Source organism: Schistocerca piceifrons, chromosome 3 (assembly GCF_021461385.2).
Source record: "Schistocerca piceifrons isolate TAMUIC-IGC-003096 chromosome 3, iqSchPice1.1, whole genome shotgun sequence".
Taxonomy (NCBI): domain Eukaryota; kingdom Metazoa; phylum Arthropoda; class Insecta; order Orthoptera; family Acrididae; genus Schistocerca; species Schistocerca piceifrons.
Window position 1 is genome coordinate 293,305,368 of NC_060140.1, and position 27,522 is coordinate 293,332,889.

General features: G+C 44.6%; 1 protein-coding gene across 1 annotated transcript in view; it reads left to right on the top strand.

The window, feature by feature from the left end:
- LOC124787826 (protein white-like) overlaps nt 1-27,522 on the top strand; it is a 278,191-nt gene that overhangs the window by 224,523 nt on the left and 26,146 nt on the right. The window contains exons 4-6 of the mRNA XM_047254761.1: nt 1,901-1,972; nt 9,896-9,994; nt 22,379-22,617. Coding sequence (XP_047110717.1) covers nt 1,901-1,972; nt 9,896-9,994; nt 22,379-22,617 — 410 coding nt within the window. The remainder of the gene's footprint in view (nt 1-1,900; nt 1,973-9,895; nt 9,995-22,378; nt 22,618-27,522) is intronic.

Below are 27,522 nucleotides of genomic sequence, written 5' to 3' on the forward strand. Positions count from 1 at the left end.
GCTTCCCAACGTGTGGTCTTTCTAGGGGGGTCTTTCTAGGGGGTCCACGGCCACCCTTCACCAAATCGTGTAAAATAATGAGTAAAATTACTGAATAAAAATGTGAAAATCAAATTCATCACTATTTTTTTCGTGTGAAAAGCATGTGTACTTTTACTTCAGGTCGTATTCCCAAGCACCCTTTGCGGTTCCTAAGTGAGAACGCATACACAGTTTAGTGCTGGAGAATGCGGCTTCTCTGATCGACTGTTTCGCAACAATACAGGGGCCGTTTGTGCGCCGGCTCACGGCGGTAGATACGCTGAAACCTTTTACGCATGCGCGGAGCGAGCTTTGTCGACCAATCACAGCGCTCGCTGGCACGTATGCGGCCCCAGGCAACATTAAATGTTAAACCTGCTTTGTCAGTGCACCGCCTATTTCATAAGTCGATTTTTGACCTTCAAGCTGTTTTCATTCATCTCTAAACCAAACACTATTGATACTTTGGGGGGGGGGGGGGAGGTGGGAGGGAGAGAGGGGGGGGGGGTCATTCGGAACATGAAACTTTCATTAAGAAGCTTTCAGTTCCCATGAGTTTCGCTCTGAAATTTAGTTACTGTGCTCCTGACTGAATAGGGGTCCGCCATGGATTGTCGACTGAAGAAGAGGTCCACCAGCTGAAAAGGTTGAGAAGCCCTGATCTAATCTATCTAGCAGTATCCATCCGTTGCGACCTAAAGTGGAATGACCACATAAAACAATCCGCACGATAAGCAGCTGCCAGGCTGAGATTCATTGCAAGAATCTTAAAGAAATGTAATTCTTGCACGAAAAGAAAGAGGTTCAAATGGCTCTAAGCACTATGGGACTTAATATCTGAGGTCATCAATCCCCTAGACTTAGAACTATTTAAACCTAACTAACCTAAGGACATTACACACATCCATACCCGAGGCAGGATTCGAACCTGCGACAGTAGCAGCAGCGCGGTTCCAGACTGAAACACCTAGAACCGCTCGGCCACAGCGGCCGGCTCTTGCACGAAAGAAAACACTTATTCGACCTATTCTTGAGTACTGCTTATTAGACTGGGACTTTTACTACTCTGGATTCGTAGAAAACGTAGAGAAAATCCAACACTGAGTGGCGCGTTCGTCACGGGAATGTTTAGTTGACGCACGAGTGTTAGGGAGACGATCAACACGTGTCAGTGTCAGTTGCTTCAGAAGAAGTGTTGTGCATCACGGAGAGGTCTCCTAATGAAATACCTGGAGAGTAATCCGGGAAGCAACGTGCCGTTTGCGAGTGGAACAGGGAAGGGGAAGAAGGTAGTACTACGGTATCAGAAGTACTCTCCACCACACACCGTAAAATGACTGGCGGAGCATAGATGTCTATGTATGATATCTAAACGTTGGAACAACAAATCTAACGCAGAAACAAAGAAGTACGAATGTACAATAGAACAATGTACCGTACATTTCTCTCGTAGCATCTCCATCGTTCTTAAAATTTCATTCTGTGGGTTTTCGTATTAGATTTTTCTGACTTGGAAGCAAATTCGTTCTCCTATAATTCGCCGACATATTCGTCATGACAGACTCTGAAGCAAAACAGGAAACTGTTCTCTTGCCTTCATATCAGCAGCTACTAGAGGCCAGTGAACTAGGGTCAAAACTCGTCTTCGAAACAATTTTTAGTCTCCCTGTACGAAACATGCCACTTCAACCCTCGCTACTGATGTCTCTTGACGGTGCTTGGGTTCTGTGCTCTGTAGCTGAACAGATCTCTCGTTTTGCTCTGGAGCCCTCTTTACACAAGTGCAAAGTATAAAACCCTGCAGCGCTGCATTTCTTTTTTCAGAATTTTCTGACTGGAGCACCACTGCTCTGACATTATTATCCTTTCCTGTTTTCAGGCTCTTGTGCGTATGGACCGGTACATACCGTACAAGCAGAGGATGCAGCGAGTGGACGAGGTCATTCAGGAGGTAAGTACAGACACGAAAGCTTATTAAGTTTCTAAAAGCCGCTAACACGAGGGCCATTCCGATACAAAACAGAACTTTATTCATCTGACTCGCATAGTGACTAGACGGTCGCGGCGCGCTGAATAATCGCTTGCAGAAGAAGTGTAACCTACAGTTCACAAGGCTTTGTGTGAACATTACGTCATTTTGACCTAACACGCACTTATCGAAGACCGCAGAAATTGCTAGTGACTTTCGTTAACATTCGGTGCTTGTTGCTTGGCAAACACCATACTGGATTCTGTTATTTCGTATTGTAACTTGCGTGTTACGAAAGGATGCCGTTTCGAGGCAATGAAACATTGGAGGTTTATAGAAGAACGTCATTCATGTTTCATTCACGTTTCTACGAGGTTCTGGGACTACTTTATTACTTTAATAGAAATAAATTCCTTAAATGCGAACATTTTAGGTTAGGTTTTACTGTGATATCGAATGAAACAGCAAGTTTACTATTACCAGCCACTATTTCTTTATCTCCACGAAGCGTTTCGAACGTTTAAACCTCCATCATCAGGTGGATTTACCTTTGCTAGTACGACATATGTGTATGTTGTGCTACGATTTTGAGGGAACTTGTGGCACTGTCTGCAGTACTCAACAGGTTCCTTTCACTGTCGTTATACATCATGTGTAAACTGTCATATTTTGTAGACAAAAATGGGCATCAGGAAAAGATGGAGAGCACGATCAAACCAATAAAATTACTGATAAAAAAACAGAGTTACGTATTCATGAGCAAAAGGGCTGTTTCAATATATATATATATTTTTTTTGGTTGGGTTTAAGGGCGCTCAACTGCTGAGGTCATTAGCGCCCAGTCACTGTTGTTAGAGCATATGGAATCTGTTACAACTCAAGGGGATGGGGGGACACCAGAAGGACCTGACAAAGATGCAGATAAAATAAGTAAAAAGGTTAAATGTCCTTGGACAAGCCAGTTAAAGTTATAAAACGCAGAATACGAGCAGCTGCTCGAGCGTCATCAGCTAAAACATCCGGTAAAGTAGATGACAGGGACAGGACAACACGAAATTGACTAAAACGGGGACACGACAATAAAACATGGCGCACTGTTAATGCCTGACCACAAGGGCACTGCGGGGCTGGGTCACCGGAGAGCAGGTAGCGGTGGCTAAACCGGCAATGCCCAATCCGCAACCTGGTCAGAAGGACCTCCTCGCGCCGAAATGGTCGGGAGGATGTTGTCCATACAGTTGGAAGCGGTTTTACTGCCCGGAGCTTGTTTCCTTGGAGGGATGACCAAGCATCCCACCACAACGACACAAGCCTCTTACATACATCCCCACGAACGTCAGATGACGGGACACAATGGGAGGCTGGCCGAGGCAGGAGAACTGCAGCCTTGGCTGCAGCATCCGCAGCCTCATTCCCAGACACTCCTACATGTCCGGGAACCCACAGAAAGCTGACAGAACCACCATTATCAGCGAAAGAATGGAGGGACTGCTGTATCCGTTGAATCAAGGGATGGACCGGATAGGGAGCTCCAAGGCTCTGAAGAGCACTGAGTGAGTCAGAGCAGAGCAGAGTACGTACGATGAATGGCGGTGGCGGCGGGCATACTGAACGGCCTGATGGAGAGCAAAAAGCTCGGCCGTAAAGCTGGAACATTGGTCGAGGAGGGGCTGTTTCAATAGGTTTCCCTGGGGCCTTAGTTTTTTATGGTAGGCTGCACTTTAATGTTGCTGCTGATTAATCACATAATTATAGAGTGAGTGTCTTCCTCCTTATAGGAGGACAACTGCCTGTACTACGAAACGACTGCAGTAGGACACTCTTGTCCACAGGCTAACTAGGATGCTCCAAATCTGCCGCATAGGGGTGCGAGACTGCTGGACGCCCCTCAGCTTGCCCATAAGCAGGTCAGCCAGTATAGGCTACCCGCCATTCAGCGCTCGCGCTAACGACATGGCGACCCTGGGCCGAGGCGTGCATTCGGCCACTGCAGAACTGTCACATACGTTACGCCGTCGGCACACGGAACGTGCATGCGAATGTTGAGCGTGTCGAGTTTCTGACGTCATAGCGTGGAATAGCACGTTCGGGAGTCTTTCCGAACGTGCAGAGCAATATCTGGCATGTCAGATATTCTGAGCGTGCGTCTGAGCGTTGACCAATGAGATGGCACATCGCCACCTACGTCACACGCACGCGTCTCCTTTCAGTACAGAGTCGTGAGACGCCATATTGGCATTCATTTCAAGCCTATATGTATATATGCCGTTTCTGAGCACCAGCAAATTGAGAATCACTGAAAAGCCCGTTGTTAGTTGTTATTCGTACCAGTAAAATAATGAGAAACATCACATTCGTGGCAAAAGAATTATTGTAACTTGCGTATTATGAGAGTAGGCTCTTTGAAGACAGCGACACACTGAATATCCACCCAAAACGAATTGTTCTTGGTACAATTTGTTATAATTAAATTTCAATTAGTAACACAATTATCTACGATTAACGTTTTTAGCAAGGGGTAACACAATATGGTTAAGAACAAGCATCGTGTTGTTGGTTTAGCTTAATGAGTAGTGTCCCTGTCCAGTAATGAGTCTTTGTTGGGGCGGTGGTTCGCGTCTGAACACTCCCAGTTTGCTTTTCCTAACATTCGCGTTTTTATTAGGTCCTGATACTTTATTATTAGTTTAATATAAGTATATGTTATCATATTTGATGTTATATAAATATAAGCTCACCTTTTTTTTGAGAGGTGACTTTTTTCGATTGGCTTCATCTACAGGACAGCTTGCGCTACTTGTATAAAGATAGTTTGCTCCATTTTCTTTTACGCTTCGTAATTCACATGTTGCAAAGATTCTGCTACTGGCTAGGAACAGTATTCAATTAAGACAGACTTTGGGATTTTACTAAAATGTGGGAATGATGAAATAATGTTTATCTTTTGCGCAGAAGTATTCCAAATTTGTACCGCACTGCTTGTAATGGAACTTTTATAAGCCTGTGTCCTTATTGATTGGACATGGTACTTTCCTTCTCGTGGACGATGAAGGAATGTGCGTTTTAATAGAGCAAACGTGGGAATTTTATGCGCGCCCGTTGAGTAACCAGTGTGATTTACGAAATAGAAACATCCCTCAACTGCCGCCGGAGTGCGTTGCGATCGCGTATACCCCGTTGGGGCCCACGTACCGTATGCACAAGTCGCATCGTTCCTGAGCGTTCAGCAGCACGTTGAACTTGGCACGCTCAACGTTGACGTTCGACAGCACGGTCCGTGTGCCGACGGCTTTACGGACCGGCTGGCTGGCCGTAAGTCAGATTTTTTCCCATCTCTGCCCGCCTGTGGCCGTGGGCGCCGGCCTGCCCACCGGTGGGCGCATGAAGTGGAACAGCCTGGACTACCGGATCTCTGAGATAATGAAAACACATGAGATGCAGCGCTGTGCGCCCTAGCAGCATAGACACGTCACACATTGATAATGATATGAGGAATGCTGTAAAATAGACCATAGACAGCAGATATTTCTTACGCGTAGTTTCCCCACTTCTGTGGGATATAACTGCAGGGGAAATAATGTAACAGTCTCAAGGACAAGGTCATTTTACTGACAAGAGATGTGACAAGTATTTCATCATTGTAACAACGTACGATGGTAATCCCAAACGTAATGTCTCCTATTTTTTGTAAGTGCATACACCTGTTTATTTCTACAATGGTTTACATCAGTTTACAGCTTGAACATTTGGCTATTTTTCGACATTATCACCATTTCTGTCGATGCATTGTTGTAGACGCTGTCGCAGTTTTTGTATGCCCATGTCATACCGGCTCGCCGCCATGCTGTTCAGAAGGTTATGAACCTCTTCTTTCACCTCGTCGTCGGAGTTGAATCGCTTTCCAGCCAAATGTTCTTTTAACCTACGGAACAGGTTATAGTCACTGGGCGCCAAGTCTGGACTATAGGGTGGATGGGTGATTATGTTCCACTGAAACTGTTGCAGGAGAGCAACGGTTTGCCGAGCGATGTGTGGGCGAGCATTGTCATGGAGAATGTGTACGCCCTTGGTCAACATTCCTCTTATCCGGTTCTGAATTGCCCGTTTGAGTTTTTTCAGAGTCTCACAGTACCTGTCAGCGTTAATTGTGGTCCCTGCGATTCAGCTCCGACGACGAGGTGGAAGAAGAGGTTCATAACTTTCTGAACAGGATGGTGGCGAGCTGGTATGACATGGGCACACAAAAACTGCCACAGCGTCTACAAAAATGCATCGACAGAAATGGTGATTATGTCGAAAAATTGCTAAATGTTCGAGCTGTAAATCGATGTAAACCATTGTATAAATAAACAGGCTATGTACTTATAAAAAAAATAGGAGACCTTACTTTTGGGATTACTCTCGTACGATAACAAATCCAGACCGAATGAATCACGCCGGCCGAAGTGGCCGTGCGGTTAAAGGCGCTGCAGTCTGGAACCGCAAGACCGCTACGGTCGCAGGTTCGAATCCTGCCTCGGGCATGGGTGTTTGTGATGTCCTTAGGTTAGTTAGGTTTAACTAGTTCTAAGTTCTAGGGGACTAATGACCTCAGCAGTTGAGTCCCATAGTGCTCAGAGCCATTTGAACCATTTGAATGAATCACACATGTCATAGTAAAGGGTGGTCGAACAGTCGCACAAACACATTTCTTTTCCGACGGAGACGAAAGCGTGTGTGTGTTCTCAAGCAAACGACGATAAGCGTTCCGAATGGCATCCAGCGATAGACTGACCCAGGCGCCTTTTGTTGTAATTCGGCAACGATTCTTCTAGGGCCTGGAGTACGAGTAAATTCACTCTTCATCATTTGGCGAGAGATCTCGTGACCTTGCTGGGCAGGGCACTTGTTGTTTACCACGAAGGGCGCGTTGCGTCGCACCAGCAGTATGTTCATATGCAGTGACCTGCATAAAAAGCACATCACCCTCCTGTCGAAGCACGGGGATAACAGCACGTGCAGTGTAGCAGACACTGGTTACTTTACTCTCTAGAAACACCAAATGCGACCGTGAGTTGTACCTGATGACTCCCTACACCGTGGACCCTGGGATGGGATCTGTGTGTCGCGGGCGAAAGCACTCTGGAATAGGCAGCTCATTAGATCTACGTGGTGCGCGGGTACGTCCATCACTCGCTTACATACAGAATCTACTCTCATTACTGAAGACAACAGACCGAGATTCCAATCTGCAGTCAACTGTTCCACGACTCTAGAGCATGTGTGCTTGGTCGTGTCATGGTGCCAGTGGCAGCTTGGTCAGAGGCACATGTGCTATATACATCTGCAAGCAAACGGTTTCCAATTGTCCCTGATGACACGGCAGGTGCAACATGAGTCCATGTTTCGTCCCTGGATGATAATCGGTCGGCCACCGCTGCTCGCACAATGCGTCGGTCTTGGTGTGCGTTTGTACTGCGCGGACGTTAAGAACCTGGCCTAAAGATGTAACAATGCTCCACAGACCACTCTTGAAAGCAGCGACACGCCACCGGCACATTATGCCCAACATGTGCGGCAATGCACAATACACCCATCCAGCTTCCTACGGGCCCACAATGCAATCCTGTTCAAACGGTCGAAGCTATTGGAGAGGAATACGTACTCGTCGGTTGGGCATTGTTCTTCCCTAGAATAAATGTTGCAAACAATGCTCACCTCTAAACCCAGCACAGTTACTGGCGGCAGAGTCAAAAGAGAAGGTGCACAGACAAGCCACCCGGGCGCCATCTGATCGCCGATTACTGTGACAAATGAGTCACTAACACTAAACAGGGGTGACTGTTCAGGTATAGTAGGTGAAGTGGCACCTCACCAATACTTTTATCTTGCCACATTTTAAAAAGTTACTACGTATTTCCCTGATTTGTACTGCAGGGAACTGTCTTGTAGCAGCAAGCGAGCGATTCTGACCAGGCATAGTGAAGTAAGCTTCCCCTTTCTGGCAGATCAACCACATGGGCAGAGCCACAGGCCGAGCATAGCTAAACAGTTGCTATAGCAACCGTGACGTCACCTGCCTGAGTTTGTCTGTGGAGAGGGCATACCAGGTGGGTAGATGGAAATTCTATTCCCAGTTATTTCCAGTTCCAGACGACAGACTGTAAAGCAGTGGTTAATATGCTCGTCGAGCACACTTCCATTTATAGTGCGTTTAGTGCTGCATGTTTTAAATAGGAATACTGCTTATGATGTAATGTGTACTTTCACGTAGTATCGAGCCTTGTATTACGTAATTTTGGACCACGTTTTCAAGGAAATGGATGAGAGATTTTGCGATTGTGAAAGTATGTATTTTGTTTGCCTTGCCAGTACCACAAAATTTAAAGAATATCATACATGTTTTCCTTCTAGTGCACCTGAAAGCTTCGAAAATATCTTTGGACCTATTTCTCCGAGACACAACGCTCAAGAAACGTATTCTCTATTTTATATGCCGATGAGAAGAGCAGAAAGAATTCCACCGGAAAGATGTTGGAAATGTTTAATAAGGATAAGGACATTTTTTACTGATACTTATAAACTGTTCCCTCTTACTCTATCCATCTCTTCTACTGCATCATGAAACCTTTCCTGCCTGAAGAGTATAAAAACATACCTGAAGAATGCAGTTTCAGAAGAGATACTTCCTTCTTTAGCGAACATTTCAGCGCCGGTAATAAAAACACAGCCATTCTATGAAGACATCACCGATAAGTTTGCAACCTTAAAGCAACAAATGATTGATTTAGTGTAAAAACAATGGGCAAGTCAGTTATTAAGATAAACGTGTGCGAATATAGGCTTGTTTTACTTTCTCGCCAGCTCTTCACCTTACTTCCGAGCCACGAGTCGCCACTGAACACTATAACCTCTCAGCATGCGCATATTATATCCCGGTGCCGCTGAAAACAGTTCTTCAGGGTGTTCCATTTTCTTTCCGGCAGTGTAGTCAGTCTCTACCAGCTTTGGTACTCTCGCATGGCACAATGCAGAAGAGTCATTGTGTTGTGCTTTGAGCTACTTTGCGTGTTCCACGTTGAATGATGATATTTGCTGTGGTTTTCCCTTCAACTTCTACATTATGAGTATACTAGAACTCTTCGATTAAACGCGTATATTCGTTATACTTGCATCCATCGGTTTTGGATGCTGGAAACTTGAAATTCTACTAATTAATTAGCAGCTCTTTAAAGTGTACGTGGAACGAATTATATACATGTTGTGATGTTTGCTGCAAACCCTGACATTTCATCTCTCAGAAAATGTGTCGAATGCATTCAAACAGACTTTCTACAAAGAGTGGCCAAATGTCATGGGAAGGGACTGGGTTGTTGAAGCTTACGGAGTTCATTTGTCTCCGTAAAGTTCCGCTATAAATGGCTTCCTGACACCCCACATTCAAATCGGCTGCAGTCTGACTCACAGTAGACTGTGCGTCAACCCGTATGGCACTGCGGAGGCGACGCAATAGCTGATCATCACACAACTGCGGTCGTCTTGTGCGGCTGTTTAAGCGAGTGAAAACATTGTCTCTGCAAAACTGAAGATCCATTCTAGACACCTTCGAAATCCAAATTCTTTTGTAATCAATTATTTACTACGACCCACGCGTTCTTCACCGACTGACATGTCACGTTCAGAGTCAAGAACTCGCGACGTTCTGCCACGTTCACTACGCACCTGCCTGTAACAGACTGATATCATGTTTACCCTAGCGCCAATACACCCCATCTAGCCACAATAGTCGGTCGTTCACGGCACGTCTTTAAATGGGACAGCCCTCTTCCCGACTTTTGGCCTCTCAGTTTAGAAATTGAAGACCACTAGAAATACGTACAATGTACCACAGACTTGATCTCCATTAAGTGTGTTTTCTTTCCACAGCTCGCGCTGCTCAAGTGTCAGCACACTGTGATCGGGATCCCAGGACGCATCAAAGGCATTTCGGGTGGCGAGATGAAGCGGCTGTCCTTCGCCTCAGAGGTGAGCCCTGTAACATTTTTCCACACAGGTTGTGGGTCTGTATCACAGAAATATTAACAGTAATTCTACAGTACTGTAGGTTCTTGTAAACTACCAGTCTGCTGAAGTGTTACCATTATTACAATCGTATGACATAACATATACATATATTTTACGTCGTCTCTTTGTCTCTGTAGGGCCGTACCATGAAGACAAGGAGAGGATGTTGTTTGGTGGACGGTAGCCTCTTTCTATAACACAAACTGCACACAATTATTCATTGGTTTGTTTATTAACATAAAGAGCTACTTAACTTAAGCTTCCATGTGCTGCGGTACAAGCTCTATGTTCTAGTCCACTTTAGTCTCACTGCTGATGAAGTACCAAGTTCGCTATGTACAATGTTATGTTCCCTATGTGCTGCCTGATTTTGTGAGTTAGAGGCTGTGACTGCGGCTCCGACTCGGTGACATGCTGGAAGTCACTGGGTGCGACAGACTCGAACTAAATGGCCCTCCGGTCTGCAGCGGCTATCTAAATACTGGCGGCTGAGAGGGTGTTGGCAGCGCGTTTCCAGCGAGTCTGTCGTTGGCCTTGATCGATCTTCTTGTGACCTCCATGCCATGTGGCGTGCTGGCGCCAGCTTACGCCAGCACGATATACATGTGCAATGTATTAGCAGGTTAATCGAAACCTGATAGTCAAGGGAAGGCAGGATTCGGTTACAATTGTGGACAGGGCCGTAATCAGTTACTATCGGTTGCCTTTTACAGTTACATACATTTATTTTTAAAACAGTAATTCCAGACTCAACAATAAATAAAAAACCTCACATTATTAATGAATGAATAAACAACTGTGTAAATAATAGTGTTTTCAGTGTGTTACAGTTTATCAGATCACCATAAAATACAGATCCAGATAATATTTAAAAAAAGGCCACTGTGATCACAGCTGAAGGCCTTACACGCCAAGAATGGCAATAAATTAAGAATGTTTAAGAACTATCTGCAATTGCAACTTACAGGTACTGAAATATTAACAAACACAGCAGAAGTTATCACCACGCCAGGAATGGCAGTAAATAAGGGTTTAAGGCTTACTGCTAAAATACAAATATCGAATTATTTTTTCAAAGCAAATGACTACAATTATGGCTGAAGGCCTTACACGCCAGGAACGGCAATTATATAAAAAAAATTTAGAAACCTGTTGCAAAACAGCAAATACAAGCAAAGGTTAATTAAAAGAAACAAACAACTGACCACCAAACAGGTGAAATAAGATGATGGTAACCTTGTAACACAGCCCTTACACTGCTAGATTTATTCCAGAAGGCGACCGGAACTATTAACCAGACATGCATAACCTTTAATGTAGGCATTACAAAGTATGGTATTAAATAATACAATAATAAAACACAAGGACCAGTCACAGTTGGTGCTCCAGGAATCGACCTCTGAGAAGATCCGGCAACAAACACTTTCGCGAGCGATGAGATAGGCAGCCAAGAGTTTCATTCACTTCACAAGATGGTAACTCAGACTAGTGGCAGTCTAACGAATTGCTAATGGTAATCTTGCTGAAGGTACCTGAAGTCCAATAAACCAAATGTAAGAATGGAACAACACGCCAAAGCCGGAACTGGCGGACTGCACTACACCCCCCCGTCCCCCCCCCCCCCCCCCAAGAATATTGTCCTTAGAGCGCCCGGAACGAGAAAGGGATCACTACCACCAGAGTAGAAGAATCACAAACGGCCTATAATCAAGAAAAGCTGTCAAAACTACACACCTTACCGGACGGCAGCGGCAAGGCGAGGAAACGTACACTGCCGTTACATACACTAACCCCCCAGGGCAGGTAACTGGGGCGTTAGCAGCCACCAGGCAGGAAAATACAGGATCCAGTCAAGGGCGACACATACTTACGTTAATACTTGTGAGGAACTTTTGTAGCTTGTGTAGCTTCCTGTGTTGTTTGAGAAATGTAATGCTGTGTTCTCTGTTTCGGATAAGTTCGGCTGGAGTCTCCTTGACGACTAGAGATAGGACGTTCATATTCATAGGACATGTGCATTAGTAAAGTATATTCTCCCAAAATGATTAGCATTTCAGTCACCTCAGTCCAGAATATTTCCTGTTGCCTAGTAAGCACAGAGTCTGCCATGGGTCCTGATAACTTGTTCCACGCGTGATGCCATCGACACATATAAGGATCGAATGGCGCACTGTAGTATAGCCATCCATGGTGCATTCACCTGTGACCAAAGTTCATCTGTGGTGGTTGGCTTTGGGTCACAGCGCTGCACCTGTCGTTTCACCATATCCCACACATTTTCGATTTGCGACAAGTCTGGTGATCTGGCGATCCAGGGAAAGAAGCTCACTTCCTGTGATACCAGGAAGGCACATGTTCGTGCAGCAACATGTGGTCGTGCATTGTGTTGCTGAAAAATGGCTTCTGGGGTGTTGTGCAGAAAGTGTTTGGCTACGGGTGTGCGAATGCAGTCACTGTGACGCCGCTCCCCCTGGCTGCAGCGAATCAATTTGCGGCCATCATTTTCAAACAAACAGAACCTGGATTCGTCCGAAAAACTATCTGATACCATTAAATGAATTTTATCCATAGTGGATGCTGTCGAACACCGTGACTGTTCCTTTATGGGGTTGTAGAAAAATATCAGCTACCATTCACACGACCGGTTTCGGGCTTGCGCCCATCTTCAGGTGCTTATACATTCAAGTACATGTTTGTACTGTTGGAGATCAAAAAAAGATGAAGCACCATTATTACGTTTTTGCTGTGGTGATAGTTTTGCAACTTAGTTACACACTTTTGGTCATTTTCACGAACACACAAAATTCACAGACACCTCTAAAAGATTCAGAACAACCGCCAGGAACACCTTCAACTGTTCCACTGTCAGCCATCTTGTTTTTGCGCCTTCATCTGTTCCACTGCCCGCCATGTTTGTTTTTACAGCTGGTAAACAGTGAAATAGTGACAGTGGCAACTCAATGTATAGTGTTTGACAGTGATGAAGATGAGGAAAAAGAAAACGTAAGCGAAACATTATGTAAGTAGACATACACACACACACACACACACACACACACACACACACACACACATATATATATATATAATTTCAGGCATAGAAATTCAATTTACAAATCGTAATTTTGGCTTAAAGAATTTATCTACTTTAAGGTGTAAGTGGTTGCGGATGACAAACTGTGGAACAAAAAAGTCACTGTAGAAACACAACACATCAGAAAAACCACACCATGTGGTAAAAAGGTATGAATTCATAATTTGTGTGTTTTTTTCAAATATCTGTAATTACGAATTAAAAACTAATAGTTACATGTATACAAACACTAAAGAACATTCTTTATCTTTAACAGATGAAAAATAAAAGCCCACCGAAAATGCTGCAACTGCAGTGAAACATGTTTGGGTTAAAAAACAAAATTGTGTTTTGCTAAAGGCGGACCATATCCAAAAACATACGTATCCTTCAGTATTCATACGATATATCTAATACAACCAAAATTAGCGTGAATAGTTTTGTACTTCATCCATCTGATAAATATTTGTGTAAAAGTGGAGGACCGACATCTCCAAAATGGCAAATCTGTATGTAATGCGGAATTGACCACAAAATGGCATCAGAGGCGGACCCTCCAGTACAAAACGATGCGGAGAGTACTGTGCCGTCAGTAGAGAAGAAGTAGCAGCAGAATCTGTACGTCAAGACAGCTGAGTGACTTCGAACGTGTCGTCATCCATCAGGGGCATTTCAGCCCTTCTAAAGCTCCCCAAGCCGACTTTTGATGAAGTGATCGTCAAGGTGAAATGCGAAGGAACTACCGCAGTCAAACCCAAACCAAGCAGACCTCATGTGCTAAGGGACGAGGGCCGTCGAGCATTGCGGAGGGCAGTTATAAAAAGAATAGTTATCAAAAATCGCATGAAATCAGCAGAAGCTGGCCAGAGTGGTCATGCGGTTCTAGGCGCTTCAGTCTGAAACCGCGCGACCGCTACGGTCGCAGGTTCGAATCCTGCCTCGGGCATGGATGTGTGTGATGTCCGTAGGTTAGTTAGGGTTAAGTAGTTCTAAGCTCTAGGGGACTGATGACCTCAGATGTTAAGTCCCATAGTGCACAGAGCCATTTGAACCAAATCAGCAGAAGGAATCGCTCGTGAGTTTTGAAGTGCTACCAGCAGCCCAGCTAGCACAATGACTTTGCGAAGTGAGTTGAATAGGGTACAGTGGCAAAGCACTGGACAGTGAATGACTGAGAACAAGTGTTTTGAAGTGATGCATCACGTTGTACTCTTTGGAAACACGATGGGAAGGTCTGGGTTTGGTGAATGCCTGGAGAACATTACCTGCCATCATGTGTAGTGCCAATAGTGAAGTACAGAGAAGGTGGTGTTACGATATGGAGGTAATTCAGTGGTTGAGGTGTGGTCCAGCTGGCCGAATTCCGGCGTTTTTTCACCCACATTGATTATAACACGCCACTTGCAAGTGCAAGCCAGCTGGAGCCTGAGGACCGAATGAAAACATCTCCAGGATGGACTAACAACACTGGAAATATGTCCGAAAGAACAGATACCATCTTACTATATATACATAGTTAAGGCTCACCAGCCACCTGACCATCTTCTTCTTCTGTGCGAATGCACAAACAGTGAACAGTGCCCGAACTCTTACGGGAATCGGCAACGCGCCGCGAGTAATGAGTATAATGGGCAGGGGCACTACGAATGTAGTGCGGGACAATACGTTGAGAATGTGGGTTTCGCGGGAGGCGTGCCAGAGATAAATCGCTGCAGTCGCACTATACTCTGTGTCCTCGGTGGCTCAGATGGATAGTTAGCAGGAGATCCCGGGTTCGGGTCCCGGACGGAGCACACATTTTCATCTGTCCCCGTTGACGTATGTCAACGCCTGTAAGCATCTAAGGGTTTTCATTTTTTATTGTAAACACTGGGAATCGCCACTGACGATGCTTCATAAATAAAAGAAGCGAAGAGAGTAAACAAACTGCCTTTCATATAGTTGCGTAGATGGAACACACCTCCATAAAACCTGAAGCAACTAAGGAACGGCGGAAACTGGGAAAATGACGAAAACATAATAAAACTGGCAAAGTCTGACACATACAAATTTAGATACATGTATAGGTATTAGTTCCATTCAGTAAGACGAGAACTTTTCGATTAACCAGTCACCTTGAGGAAAACTGAATCAATTCAAGGCCCACGTGGTGGCTGGTATTACACAAATGTTTCATTCCAAATTCAATTATCGTACACGAAAGATAAATACGATTAAAATGATCAAATAGCAAACAATTAAAAATTTTCAGACAGTTTGATGAGAGTGGTCAATAGCTACAGAGGGAGAGGACCTTCTATGATAACTTGGTACAAATATCGAACTCATAGTTTTCAAAAAAATAGAAATCTATTGAAATACTCTCTTCACGCTCTACAAGGGCGCACTTCTCAATCAGCAACAACGGAAGCAAGTCCTCAACTAAACTGATGATCGTGCTGAAAAGCAATGAGCCAGCACCAGACCTAGCTCAGAGTATGAGATCACCAAAATCCATGTTAACTGCGGAAAGAAAATTTGGCCATTTCGGAATAATTTTTGTATGTCCATCCTTCTGATTGGAGGTATGAAGGACTTCGGCCTTTCACTTATACAATAAAGTGGAACCCCTAAAGCCGTCCTTAACAATGTCATTTATTATATGGCTACCAGTTTCGGTGCTTCAGTACACCACCCCCAGGCCCGAACTGCGGAAAGAAAATTTGGCCATTTCGGAATAATTTTTGTATGTCCATCCTTCTGATTGGAGGTATGAAGGACTTCGGCCTTTCACTTATGTAATAAAGTGGAACCCCTAAAGACGTCCTTAACAATGTTATTTATTATATGGCTACCAGTTTCGGTGCTTCAGTACACCATCTTCAGGCCTCAACTGACGCTGAGAGACTTAACTCTAATCGTATACACGATTCATCAGTGGCCAACATCTATGAACTGGTTTTCGCAGACTACCTGCAGCAACGATGTTGTGTGTCCTTCCATCAACTGGCTGTAGACACAACATTGCAGGTAGTCTGCGAAAACCAGTTCATAGATGTTGGCCACTGATGAATCGTGCATACGATTAAAGTTAACTCCCTCACCGTCAGTTGAGGCTTGAAGATGGTGTACTGAAGCACCGAAACTGGTAGCCATATAATAAATAACATTGTTAAGGACGGCTGTAGGTGTTCCATTTCATTACATTTCGGAATAAATCTCTCGATTGTTAACTTGAGTGAACGCGATTACTGCGTACAATGCAAAGCAATAATTTTAACGAACCCTGACCAAAATGGAAACTTACTCTAAGCGCACTCCGGAGAGAACGATATATTCACATCGACACTTGAGAAGAGTGTCCTCAGGAAGCTTCCCAGTGACCCCAGTTAGCCGGCGTTGTTTCCCCTTTCTGTACAGAGTGGGGACGTAACGGATCACTCGAGAAATCGTTAAAAAGCCACCGGCAGCTTGACCAATCGAAAAGACGCTAGAAAAGGTGAGGGACCGTTGCACTGAAGCATACCAATTCACCGGACAAAATTTTGAACAGTATTCAGTGGAAAATTCCACGACTTTACACTGTTAGTGCTTGGCCAATCGCAAGACGCTAAAAATGGCGGAATGTCAGTTGCCCTAGACAACATCAGCCCCCCAGTGCGTGCTTGAAACTGGACTCTGTGGAAAATTCCCAATACTTGATGCAGAAAGGAAAGAAAACTACTCTGCCATCTACCGGTGCCTACGTAAATTTAATTACCCACAAATCCACATAGAGCTTATTCATGATGGAGATCACGGAAAAAAGGGAAAAGGTTGCTGAAGTGAAATACAAAAGTAAATAAGTTGGTCCCTATGGGTTCTTTCTCCTAGCATAGAACAAGAGTATAAGTCAGCAGAGAACTAGGCTGCTAGACTAACTCTATTGTACACAAAGCATTATAAATGACGGTCGTATACATGTAAGAATGAGACAAAAGAGACTCGGAACAATAAGTCTAAGCATCACTCATCAATCGTAAGCACTCATTCTTCACAAACATAAAGAAAGAGGCTGATGCAGACATTTAACAGAAAAATGGCGAAACCGAAACTTGGTCGGGAGATCAGTTCTGATGTTGTTCTCTTTTCGTGAAAGTGCTACTAAAAGACCAGTTGGAGAGATTTCTAATTGTAAAACAAGCAGAACTAAGCTACCTGATTAACTAAACCAGCCGGCCGGAGTGGCCGAGCGGTTCTAGGCGCTTCAGTCTGGAACCGCGCGACCGCTACGGTCGCCGGTTCGAATCCTGCCTCGGGCATGGATGTGTGTGATGTCCTTAGGTTAGTTAGGTTTAAGTAGTTCTAAGTTCTAGGCGACTGATGACCTCCGCTGTTAAGTCCCATAGTGCTCAGAGCCATTTTTGAACTAAACCACGTGCTGCTGCCAGGTCAGTTTTTTATCCGTCTGGATGCCTAGAAACTTCACACATGGAGCCCTATCCAGTATCTGCTCATTGACCTCTACTTCTCTTTTATTGCGAGACGAAAGCCAATAGGCAGTACGTCATTTTTATGTGTTTGGAAATGCACAGTCTGTGCGCTCCGTATCTAATGCTTCCGATGATGGCGGGACGTTAACATCTAACCTTTCTTCCTTACTACGATATTATGGCATTATTATGTCAGTTACAACAAAGTAATTAATTTTAATTACTTGCATAGGAAATGAAAAGAACCGGCAGGCATTAACACTGGCCGAAGATAACTGGTACGAGCCACAGTTCTGTTGGATGCGCCGAAGCGTTCAACAGTTCTTCTACAATAAATGTAACGGGTCCATTCTGGGATCCCAGTTTAATAGGCTTAATTCGTCGTTGCGTAACGCAGAGGCGGTGCGTTAGGTCTATCCTACTCGCTGCGACATTCTCCGTTTTACCCCGAGAGCCAAGGCACTTTCTTTTGTGAAGACCCAACGAGCCGCTATTACAGACTAGATTTGGGTCGCAGTCATCTCCACAAACACCCTTTCCAGGTTTCTTATCACGCGTGTGTTACTTGTAAAGGCGATCCCTCTGTACCCATCCCGGACACTGCTTTTTAAAAATAGGCCAAGAAAGAACGTTCGAGGAGGTAGAAATGAAACTGACTGCTGTCCTCGAACATTTGGCAGAATACTATGAGAATAACCACTTAAAGCCTAACCTATCCAAAACACAGACCTGTGCGTTTCACTTGAGTGGGGGACAGTCTAGGAAAAAAGTGGAGGTAACTTGGAGGAGATAGCAACTACAACGCTGGGACACCCCCTATATACTCCTGATTAAAGCTCGACTGCACACTTACTTTCAAAGAACCTTGCGAGAACATGAAGCTCAAAATTTGCAACCGAAATAATGTTATACACAAGCTCGCTAACAGCCTATTTGGGGCGGGGGCTCAACCAAATGTTCTACGTAGATCTGCTCTAGCTACATGTTTCTCTGCGGCAGAATATGCTGCACCAGTGTGGCAGAACTCTGCACGCACCAAGCACATTGACTCCGCTCTTAACGAGAGAGGCCGCATTACAACTGGTTGCCTACAAACAGCTCCAGCGAACAAAATCTACCGTATTATAGGCATAGCATCCCTGGATATCAGATAACGGCAGAGATTGAGGAAAATGATTCCAGGCATCCCATGTTTGGCAGCGAAGCATCAAGTGCTAGGCTAAAGTCATGAAAGGGCATTCTTCGAACAACTGAAGCAATTATATCATCAGCTTCCGCTTGTCGAATAGAACTGGAAGTAACAGCCAAAACCGAAAAAAAGAGCTCACTGCCGGTTTCCAACTACCCTACCAGACATGGAAGACTAAATAGACTGCGAACTGGAGTGAAGCGGTGCAAAAAGAAAACTTTTAAGCGGTGAGGCTACATTACTAGCAGATGTAACCTCCGAGTTTGGAGAACTTAAAAGACGTTGAACCTTGCACACTGGATGATCTGGTTTTTGCAGATGTTCCAACAATCGAAACAGTCGGATTCTGAACCTCAGAAACAATTTGGCATTTACAAAGTCTTATGTATATATTTGTATTTGTAATGACTGTACTGTACAGTCATTGATCCGAAAATAATAATAATAATTATTATTATAACAGTAATAACGAGAACTGTTACAGTACCGCTTTCTGTGTACAGTTTCTGCAAAATAATAATTATAATGTGAATACAAAATTTGTTGTTGCATCAAATTGAGTCAGAGGTTGTTTGGCAATGTGCTGTGGCTGTCGGAAATTAATAGCGCTCTGTGCGTGTATTTATTCCAGTTAAAGACAGTCACGAACGAAAAAAAATATATAGCTGTTATCACGTTAGAATCTGACTCTGCATAAATGAGACTACTTTCATTCATTCAAAGAGACTGAGATTAGGTAACTGAAAGCTAGAACTTCAAAACATGAAGAACGTTCATTATATGACGAATAACTTGGACTGACAGGTTACCAACACACTGGGTGTCACTAATTACTATTTAATTCCTAATAGATCTATTTCAGAGAGTTATTGTAATCCTTTTTTAGGAACAAAATCTTTATACAAGCTACATGACTGCGAATTATAATGAGAATTACAAAAGCAGAAAGGAACGAAGATTAGCTTTTAATTTCACGACGACGAGTTCATTAGAGACGAAGAACAAGCGCGGTATGGAGAAGGGGAGAGGAAGAAATTGGGCCTGCCCTTTAGAAGGAAATATCCTGGCATTCACCTTCAGCGTTTTGGGGAAATGTAAATCAGAATGGCCTGATGGGGATTTATACAGCCAACTCAAGCCATATCGAGGTTTACGGTACCTAAATGGCAACACATTCGAATGTTCCAGTCTCTGCTATCGTTGTCTGTTCATCGCTGTGTAACACGACGACAAGCATATCCGTTGCTATTTCAGATATCATTGCCCACCGGAGCACAAAAAAAATATGCTCTTGTTTAAAAGCCTGCCTCATTCTGCCTTCCTCAACACCTTTAAAAAATTTCAGCATGCGAACATATTTTGGCTGTTTCTGACATGCAGCTCACCTCTCATTCCCGAAAGCTCCTCTGACTGCAGTCTGCTTACACCTACTAGTTCATCGCTGTAAGTCGCTCATACTTGTCGATTTTCACCTGCCCATTCTCACTTACTCATGTAGCCCAACTCATTATCGTTATCTCTTTGTGTCTCTGTAATTGTCACTGTCTCCTGTCTCACAGCCACAGCCTCCTTCGTTATGTCCTACTACTACTGTCTCCTCTTAATGTCACTGGCTCCCTGTTGCTCTCTCTTACTACTACTATCTCATTCATTCCTTCTCACTGGCCCTGTCTCTTCTCACTATCACTACCTCTCTCTTTTTCGTTGTCATTATCATAGACACTGTCGTTCATTATATCACCGGCTCTCACCCACTTCCACTTCCTCAATCTTTCTATCCCTCTCCTACTAGCACTGTCTCCTCCTTCACTCTTTTCCTAACACTGTTCTGTCACTGTCAACTATGTTCCACTGCCACTGTGTCCCTCTCTTTGTCTCACACTGCCTTTGCTTTCTTCGGCCATGTTATAACACAACCACTGTCTAATAGCTTCCAGAGTTTATAATTTTTCCGTCTCTTTCCCAGTGCCATTGTCTGCTGCTCTCTCGGCATAAAAAATCGCTTATGTCAGTGAATTCCCTCGCTTACGGACCTTATCGTCCCTTAAATGATTCCCAATTCGTCTTTACTCTACTTTCCTTACCGCGAGATACGTAAACAAATGTCTGGCGCAGTTGTTTGATCAGTTACTACTGCTACAGTAGCAGCTTATCAAGATTTGAGTGAGTTTGAACGTGGAGCCTCGGCACACGAGCGATGGGATACAGCATCTCTGAGGTAGCGATGAAGTGGGGATTTTCCCGTACGACATTTTCACAAGTGTACCGTGAGTACCAGGAATCCGGTAAAACATCAAATCTCTGACATTACTGCGACCGGAAAAAGATCTTGCAAGACCGGGACCGACGACTGAAGAGAATCTTTCAACGTGACAGAAGTGCAACCCCTCCACCGAGCGATGTGGCGCAGTGGTTAGACACTGGACTCGCATTCGGGAGGACGACGGTTCAATCCCGCGTCCGGCCATCCTGATTTAGGTTTTCCGTGATTTCCCTAAATCGCTCCAGGCAAATGCCGGGTTGGTTCCTTTGAAAGGGCACGGCCGACTTCCTTCCCCATCCTTCCCTAATCCGATGAGACCGATGACCTCGCTGTCTGGTCTCCTTCCGAAAACAACCCCCAACCGCTCCACAAATTGCTCCAGATTTCAGCCTGGGTCATCAACAAGTGTCAGCGTACGAACCATTCAACAAAACAACATTGATATGGGCTCTCGAGCCGAAGGCCCACTCGTGTACAATTGATGTGCACGACACAAAGACACAAAGCCTTACGCCTCACCTGGGCCCATCAACATCGACATTGGAGTGTTCATGACTCGAAACTTGTTACCTGGTCGGAAGAGTCTCGTTTCAAAATTGTATCAAGCGGATGGACGAGTACTGATGTGGAGACAGCCTCATGAGTTCTTGAACCCTGCATGTCAGCAGTGGACTTGTTCAAGTTGGTGGAGGCTCTGTAATGGTGTGAGATGTGTGCAGTTGGATTGACATGGGATCCCTGATACGTCTAGATACGACCCTAACAGGTGACAGGTACATAAGTATCCTGTCCAATCAGTTGCGTCAATTCATGTCCATTGTGCAGCCCGGCGGACTTGGGCAATACGAGCAGGACGATGCGACAATCCATACATCCAGAATTACTACAGAATGACTTTTCTGACTTTAAACCCTACCGCTGGCTACCTGACTCCCCAGACATGAATATTATTGAGCATATCTGGGATGCCTTGCAAAGTGCTGTTCAGAAGAGATCTCCATCCGCTCATTCTCTTACGGAATTATGGACAGCTCTGTAATTTCCATGGTGTCAGTTCCCTCCAGCTCTAATTCAGCCATTAGTTAAGTCCATGCCACGTCGTGTTGCGGCACTTCTGCGTGCTCGCGGGGGCCCTACACGATATTAGGCAGGTGTACCAGTTTCTTTGCCTCTTCAGGGTAGTTTCGTAGTACACAGCGATCATAATATTTTGGCTCAGAAATGTATATATTGTACTTGCTTTCTTCTGTGGTTTCGGAGATCGTGAGGTGTTATTCTTTTTGCTAATTTTGATGTACCAGGAACTGACTATTTTGGCTTTCCAGAGTTACGAGCACAATAGGTGAGGTTGTATGCACTTTACTTGCAGGTGCTCACCGACCCTCCGCTTATGTTCTGCGATGAGCCGACGTCGGGCCTGGATGCTTACATGGCCCTGACGACGGTGGCCGTGCTGAAGGACATGGCGCGCAAGGGCAAGGCTGTAGTGGCCACGATTCACCAACCCTCCTCGGAGCTGTTCGCGCTCTTCGACAAGCTGCTGCTCATGGCCGAGGGCCGTGTCGCCTTCCTGGGCACCGCCGACGAGGCGCTCGCCTTCTTCCGTGGGTGAGTCACCTGTTGCGTCATTACCTTTTACATCTACATACAGGGTGTTTCCGTAAGAGCGTACAAAAATTTAACAGGACATAGAGGATCCTCCACTGAACAATTTGAGGTAGGGAACCTGGGGTCGGAGAAGCCAGCTTAATGAGATAATAAGCTACTGGCCATTAAAATTGCTACACCAAGAAGAAATGCGATGATAAACGGGTATTCATTGGACAAACGTATTATACTAGAACTGACATGTTATTACATTTTCACGCAGTTTGGGTGCATACATCCTGAGAAATCAGTACCCAGAACAACCACCTCTGGCCGTAATAACGGCCTTGATACACCTGGGCACTGAGTCAAACAGAGCTTGGATGGCGTGTACAGGTACAGCTGCCCATGCAGCTTCAACATGATACCACAGTTGATCAAGAGTAGTGACTGGAGTATTGTGACGAGCCAGTTGCTCGGCCTCCATTGACCAGACGTTTGCAATTGGTGGGAGGTCTGGAGAATGTGCTGGCCAGGGCAGCAGTCGAACATTTTCTGTATCCAGAAAGGCCCGTACAGGACCTGCAACATGTGGTCGTGCATTATCCTGTCGAAATGTATGGTTTCGCAGGGATCGAATGAAGGGTAGAGCCACGGGCCGTAACACATCTAAAATGTAACGTCCACTGTTCGAAGTGCCGTCAGTGCGAACAAGAGGTGACCATTGGCACCCCATACCATCACGCCGGGCGATACGCCAGTATGGCGATGACGAATACACGCTTCCAATGTGCGTGCACCGCGATGTCGCCAAACACCGATGTGACCATCATGATGCTGTACACAGAACCTAGATTCATCCGAAAAAATGACGTTTTGCCATTCAAGTACACCATCGCAGGTGCTCCTGTCTGTGATGCAGCGTCAAGGGTAACCGCAGCCATGGTCTCCGAGTTGATAGCCCGTGCTGCTCCAAACGTCGTCGAACTGTTCGTGCAGATGGTTGTTGTCTTGGAAACGTCCCCATCTGTTGACTCAGGGATCGAGACGTGGCTGCACGATCCGTTACAGCCATGGGATGAGATGCCTGTCATCTCGACTGCTAGTGATACGAGGCCGTTGGAATCCAGCACGGCGTTCCGTATTACCCTCCTGAACCCACCAATTCCATATTCTGCTAACAGTCATTGGATCTCAACCAACACGAACAGCAATGTCGCGATACGATAAACCGCAATCGGGATAGGGTACAATCCGACCTTTATCAAAGTCGGAAACGTGATGGTACGCATTTCTCCTCCTTACACGAGGCATCATAACAACGTTTCACCAGGCAACGCCGATCAACTGCTGTTTGTGTATGAGAAATCGGTTGGAAACTTTCCTCATGTCAGCAGGTTGTAGGTGTCGCCATCGGCGCCAGCCTTGTGTGAATGCTGTTGTAACCTCCCCCCTCACTTATCGACCTTAATGACAGTGAAAAATTAAACCGCGCGTACCTAATGGAAATTTGGGAAAAGCAATCGTCACCGAAGTTAACCTGTCGGTAAAGAGGGAGGAAAGGGTTACATCTAAATGAAAGGAAAAATGCAAATGAAACTGGTGGAAATTAATTTTGAAAAGGGGTAAAGTTAATAAAGAAAGTAAATGTGCGGCCGTTACGTTAACAATTAACTAGCGGTAATTAGATATTTGAGATTTGGGGGAAATCACGGTCGCCAGTCCTAAGGACAATTACTATAGTAACTGAAAAAGAAAGGTTATTACACATATAATTAGCACTAGAAGCGTGGCAACTGAAGGTTGACACGTGTAGTGTGAAAACTGAAAGTTTGTCAGAAGTAATAAATTTCGCTACACCCTGACTTAATTTAGCAAAAGAATTAATAACCGGAAAATCGAAAGTTAATTTAGTGACGGAAGTTAATAGTGAGCTTTCTTTCTGAAGCACATCGAAATCCAGTAAAATACGGTTAGTCTTGGACTACCTCAACAATCATTTCAAAAGCATCTTGACTCTACGCAATTTAGAAACAAGAGATTTAACTTTGAACTTGAATTAAATGATTCTGAACTATTAACAATAGTAAAATTTAGTACGTACCAAGCTGAGCTGCAGTCACAGGTAAGCTAAAATACGGTAACAAAGCTCGCACTCTTAATTCGTGCTTGTGTAATCTGAATATTGTAGCCAGCTATTAATGCCATAATTGAACTTTGAAATTAAAGCAGTGAAAACGAGTTAGCTATATTACTTTAATGCTGGCGCTTGAATTTCAACGACACTCGGGTTCATTTCGGAAAAGGAAGGGACCCTGCTTGGTAATGCAATTGGGACAATGAGCAACAAAGGTTGATGCTAAGTTGCTGTAATTTTGCGAGGCAAATGGAACAAGATTAAAAGCTGAGGTCTGCCATACAGTTCTAAAACTTTACGTGCTTTTAGTCTTCCTTGTTGGTTGATTGAAGGTTTGAAGCCGTCGATCGAGGAGGTGGCGACAGTCACTCATTGTCGGCCGTCGCTGTTGCAGAAGCTGGATGTTGGCGCGCCTTCTTCTCGACACGGTCACCAGGCGAAACGGGCTCTTGATGTGCGCCAGCTAATGCTTCCCGTCCGCGACACCATGTCAGAAACTATCATCGCGAGTCGAGCGCAATTACATGCTGCCAAACCCCGAAAGCGCGGCAACTCGCGGGAGCGTCACACAACACCTGCTCCACTCGCTACTCCCGCCAGACTCTCACTGTTCTGCCCGCGCTCCACGCGGCAGAGTTAACACTACCAAAGATCCTACACACTTTGATTCGTCACACGACCTATCGACGTAATCGTTCGATAGCAGTTTTCCCTAGGCAAGACCCAGCGTAAAAATACAAATAATATTTACGAAACAAACCAATTATACATCGACATGAGTGCATAAATATATATATACAAACAGTAAAACAATTACAATATATAAAGAGACAGAAATGTCATATCTTGAGGTAACAAAACAAGGAAAAAAAAATAGTACAATAGATGGAAATATGAGGATATGCATTTCCGGCGTTACACTGTGAAAGCTAATCATTTGCATATCACAGCATCTTCTTCTTGTCGGTGAAATTTCGCGTCTGTAGAACGTCATCTTTGTGGTGTAGCAATTTTAATGGGCAGTATTGTATCATAAAAAAAGTGCTGAAACAGACGGCCATCAACCTCAAAGCAAGCTTGACATTGGCGAACATGACTCTGATGCACCCTGACAAATATTCCTGGTGTGTTTCGAATCACATCACAGGCAGATATAATTCTAGCGATTAATTCCATCTCTGTATACACTTCGGTGTCATACAGAAATGATTTTAGATATCCCCTTAGGATATCCTCAGGGGGATTCACGTCAGATGACCTCGTAGGCCATGGAACTGAACCTCCCCTTCCAATCCAGTGACCAGGAATTACAACACTGAGATCATTGCAAACATGCACACTAATGTGAGGCGGTGCACCGCCATGTTGTCTCCACGGCCTCTCACCAGCAGGCAAGGGTACGTTCTACAGCAATTCAGGTCGAAATCTTTGCACTAACCCCAAGTACAGGTGACCATTCAGACGGCCAAGTAGAAGATATGGCCCAAGACGCTCTTATAAGGAGCTTGTTCGCCCGATTCTTGAGTATTATTCATGTATCTGGGATCCATGTCAGGCAGGACTTATAGAGGAGATAGAGAAGATCCAACGAAGAGCGGCGCATTTCGTCACGGGATCGTTTGGCTGGCGAGCGAGCGTTACGGAGATGCCAAACAAACTCCACTGGCAGACGTTACAAGAGAGGCGTTGTGCATCACTATTGAAATTTCGGGACAGCACTTTTCAGGAGAAGTCGGACAGTATATTACTTCCCCACACATATGTCTCGCATATTGACCACGAGCAGAAAATTCGAGAAATTAGAGCCAATGCAGAGGCTTATCGACAATCACTCTTCCCAGACATTATTCGCGTGTAGAACAGTGTTGGAGGGATCAGATAGTCGTACCAAAGTACTCCCCGTCACACAGCATTAGGTGAATTGCGGAGTATGATGCAGATGAGATGAGATTGTCGCCTAAAATGCCGGCCCGGATATTCACACCAAAACGTATTTGATGGTGTGACTCTTCTACAGCGTGAGGGTTTTCCACATCCCACACACGGCTATTCTTGCTGCTCGAAATACCCCTTCACATTCCGAAGGTGGCAGGGGTAAAATACAGGGAGCGAAAGGCCATTTACAATTTGTACAGAAACCAGATGGCAGTTATAAGAGTCGAGGGACACGAAAGGGAAGCAGTGGTTGGGAAGGGAGTGAGACAGGGTTGTAGCCTATCCCCGATGTTATTCAATCTGTATATTGAGCAAGCAGTGAAGGAAACAAAAGAAAAATTTGGAGTAGGTATTAAAGTCCATGGAGAAGAAATAAAAACTTTGAGGTTCGCCGATGACATTGTGATTCTGTCAGAGACAGCAAAGGACTTGGAAGAGCAATTGAACGGAATGGACAGTGTCTTGAAAGGAGGATATAACATGAACATCAACAAAAGCAAAACGAGGATAATGGAATGTAGTCGAATTAAATCGGATGAGGCTGAGGGAATTAGATTAGGAAATGAGACACTTAAACTAGTAAAGGAGTTTTGCTATTTGGGGAGCAAAATAACTAATGATGGTCGAAGTAGAGAGGTATAAAATGTAGACTGGCAATGGCAAAGAAAGCGTTTCTGAAGAAGAGAAATTTGTTAACATCGACTATAGAATTAAGTGTCAGGAAGTCTTTTCTGAAAGTATTTGTATGGAGTGTAGCCATATTTGGAAGTGAAACATGTACGATAAATAGTTTGGACAAGAAGAGAATAGAAGCTTTTGCAATGTGGTGCTACAGAATAATGCTGAAGATTAGA